Source organism: Bison bison, unplaced genomic scaffold, assembly GCF_000754665.1.
Source record: "Bison bison bison isolate TAMUID 2011002044 unplaced genomic scaffold, Bison_UMD1.0 scf7180017853454, whole genome shotgun sequence".
NCBI classification, from domain to species: Eukaryota; Metazoa; Chordata; class Mammalia; order Artiodactyla; family Bovidae; genus Bison; species Bison bison.
Genome location: NW_011484027.1, coordinates 26,365 through 29,619, shown reverse-complemented (window position 1 = coordinate 29,619; position 3,255 = coordinate 26,365). Strand labels below are relative to the sequence as shown.

General features: G+C 66.2%; 1 protein-coding gene across 1 annotated transcript in view; it reads right to left on the bottom strand.

Annotated features, from left to right (window-relative positions):
• LOC104999184 (troponin T, fast skeletal muscle-like) overlaps positions 1 to 3,255 on the bottom strand; it is a 16,338-nt gene that overhangs the window by 9,892 nt on the left and 3,191 nt on the right. Inside the window, exons 2-8 of the mRNA XM_010854696.1 lie at positions 3,175 to 3,207; positions 3,051 to 3,064; positions 2,628 to 2,645; positions 1,513 to 1,530; positions 1,333 to 1,374; positions 333 to 353; positions 116 to 130 (exon numbers count right to left, since the gene is read on the bottom strand). Of these exons, the coding sequence (XP_010852998.1) occupies positions 116 to 130; positions 333 to 353; positions 1,333 to 1,374; positions 1,513 to 1,530; positions 2,628 to 2,645; positions 3,051 to 3,064; positions 3,175 to 3,207 (161 nt within the window). The remainder of the gene's footprint in view (positions 1 to 115; positions 131 to 332; positions 354 to 1,332; positions 1,375 to 1,512; positions 1,531 to 2,627; positions 2,646 to 3,050; positions 3,065 to 3,174; positions 3,208 to 3,255) is intronic.

The following is a 3,255-nucleotide window of genomic DNA, read 5'->3' as shown; positions in this document are numbered from 1 at the left end:
TCCCCATCCCTGGCCTAAGCGTCCCACCAGGCCCCAGCCCTCCGGACGGCAGCGGGGAGGGTCAGGCAGGCGCAGGGGTGCTCAGGCCTCAGCAGGGGATGGGGAGCGAGCGTACCTTCTTGGACTTCCTCTGTAGAAGCAGCACCGGGGGGGTGGGGAGGGGGAGAGAGAACCACTGTGAACCTCAGGCAGAGGCCTGAGGGCGGGTGGTGGGCAAGCAGGTGAGTGGGTTATGTGGCCCCTCTTGTTCCGTGTCGGCCAGGCTGCGGCTCACACCCACACACACCCCGTGTGCACACGCACCCACACGGGACTGAAGTCATGGCACATACCTGGTTCATGAACTTCATGGACTAAGGAGGGCCATGGAACAAGAGGCAACGCGTGGGTCAGAGGTCAAAGGAGAAAGGATCCCGGGTTAATGGAAACAGCCGGTCGCCACGGGAGGGTCAGTGGCCGAGGCCCGGGGGTGGGGAGCGTGCGGGGAGTGAGCGAGACAAGGTCAATGTTGGCCGGGGCAGCGCCCCCCCGTCCTGTCCCTGCCTGCCCCCAGGCTTCGCTTATCTCAGGGCACGCCTGTTGCTTGAGGGGCCACTGGGGTCCTGCCTCGCTTGGCCACCCCGCCCCGCGCCACTTCCCACCTCCTTCAGGCCCCCGAGGACTTCCATGGGCGCAGGGCTGTGGCCTGGAGGGTGGCCCCCCAGGGCCTGGAAGGGAAGCTTCCTACCGGCCCAAGGCCGGGGCACCCATTGCCTTTTCTCTCTGTGCCCACGGAGGAGCCTGAGTGTTGGGTACCAGCTCTCAGCTGCCCTGACTGCTGCGCCAACCCCAGGGTTCCCAACCCTCCCACTCCCCAGTCCCGCCCCTGACCCGGGAGGGAGCTCCCTGGGGCAGGCTAGAGGGGGCCCGTGCGGGGCACTGCTGCCTGGCTGGGGGCACAGACTGCAGGGGCTTTTCCACCATCGCCCTGGGCTGCCCCGAGACCCCCGTGGAGGGGTCAGGTGCCGAGGACTCTCAGGTACCCAGCTTGGGGCAGGAGGCAGGCCTCAGGGATGCCCCCGGGACAGCTAGGCCTCATTTGGTCCAGCGGTCTCCTCACTGACCCACCCTTCCTGGGCTAGGGGGCGCCTGGGCCCATGTCGGGGGGTCAGTGCTGGCCCTTCGGGAGGCCGGCCCACTCTGGTCAAGCATTGGCCGTGGTTAGTGGGTTACGTGGGGGCCACATGTGGGGGCCCCTTGGCTGGCTGGCACCTCACCGCCCCCTCCCCGGCCTGCTGTGCCACAGCCAGCCCTGGGCCCCACATGGGGCCCAGAAGTCCTGCGTCCACGTACCTTCCTCGTGGACCTCAGGGACTTCTGCAGGTGGGGGGGGCGCTGGGTGTGCAGGGGTGGAAGGAGAGAGGGGAGGTTAGGCCGGGAGCGCACTGCACGCCCTTAGAGGGTGGGGCGCGCGGGGTCACGGGACAGAAGGTTGGCGGGCGGCTGGGGGCCGGGGTCTTGGACCCCACTTACCTTCCTCGTGGGCCTCTTCTGCAGTGGGAACCAAAGGGAGCAGAAGGGAGAGAGGGAATGAGACAGTCGTTAGGGGCCAAGCACGGGGCGGCCGGGAAGGGAGGAGCCCCAGGGAGGGGGATCGCGGGCAGTGGGCGCTCCAGGCACCAGAGAGGCTGGCAGACATCGCAGGCCCGCAGGGCCTCTGCAGCGCAGCCTGCTCCGGGGCCCGGGGGTCCCGCCCTCCCCTTTCCTTGGGGAGCGGGTGCTGGACTGAGGTGTCTGTACTCCGGAGGGTTTCGCTAAGTAACGGACCCTGAAGGTCCCAGAGGTGGGGACAGGTGTTAGGGGAAAACCCAGACGGGTGTGGGCTGGCATCCTCAGGGGGCCCGGCGGCGGGCGGCAGAGGCAGGCACTGGAGAAGCCCACTTGGGGGACCTGCCCACACGACCCATCGACTTCCCCTGGGAGGGCACCGCCCGGGACTGTGGTTCCCTCTCAGAAAGAAGTCTCTCCACCTTTTCAGCAGAAAAAAGAAGAGTTTTGCTCGTGTTGTTAGGGTAGCCAAGTGTTTTCAAAATAGTTTCAAAACCCAGCGCTCAGAACACCCCACAGGAGAGCCGGCCCAACGGAGCTCGAGAGAGCCTGGTCGCGGCAGAGCAAGGCCCAGGGGTGCCCGTCGGGCCTGCGGACCACCCCGCACACTCTTCCCGGGGCTGGGCTCCCCGCCTGCAGGGGCTCGACCCACCGGGAGGGGCCTCCTGACCCACCTGGGGTCCCCATTCCCAGAGGGAGGGAGAGGGGGAGAGCTGGGAGAGACAGGGACAGAGAGACAGAGAGACACAGAGAGGCAGAGCGAGAGGCAGGTGGGCGCACACCAGGCTTGCTGTTAGTGTCTTCATGACCAAATCCCAGCTAACCTCACACACCAGGGCTACCGTGAGATTATTACGTATAAGTGATACATAATAATGCAGGAGTATTAATGAACAATTAACGCCCGCCTCTCAGTGGAGGGAAGAGGCGGCTGTTAGGGGTGCAGGAGGTGGGGATTAATGACCACGGAGGTGGGCGGTTAATGGGTGAGCTGGGCGGGGGCCTGGGGTGCGAGGGCGCCTGGGGGTCACCTCTGTTACCTTCCTCCTCGTACTCTTCTGCAAGGGGGTAGAACAAAGGAGAGGAAGCGGTTAGAGGGCGGGGGGCCAGCCTGGACAGAGGCGGGGGCCAGCCTGCCCTTCGCCCCCTGTCAGGGGAGGACCGCGAAGACGCAGAGGCTCGTGGGCAGGGCTCTGAGCCTCGAAGGCCTGGTCCTGCAGTGGGAGCGCGGTCTCCCCTCTGCAAGCAGGGTGTCACGGGGCAGGGTGTCCATGGGCTGGGGATCTGTCCTCTGAAAAGAGGTGCAGGGGCAGGGGTGGGGGCCTGCTTGCAGAGGGGCATCCACATGCCCGCGGCTTCCGGGGGGCTCCCCGGGCCAGGCGCTGGGTGCAGGTGGAGAGCCCCGTCCCACCTCGGCTTTCTGTTTAGAGCCGATGCAGAGAGAGTCTGGCGTCCACACTTACCCTCCACGTGCTCGCTGTGGGGAGAAGGGGAGTGGTGAGGGGTCAGTTCTTTGCAGGGAGGGGGGGTCTCCTCTGGCCTCTGAGGAGGCCTCACGAGGGGGTCTTGAAGCTGGCGGATACTCACACTTCCTCGTCCGACATGGCGGCTGGGTGCTTTCTGCAGGGGGTGGGGGGAGACAGGGTATGAGTGAGGAGTTGCCTGGGT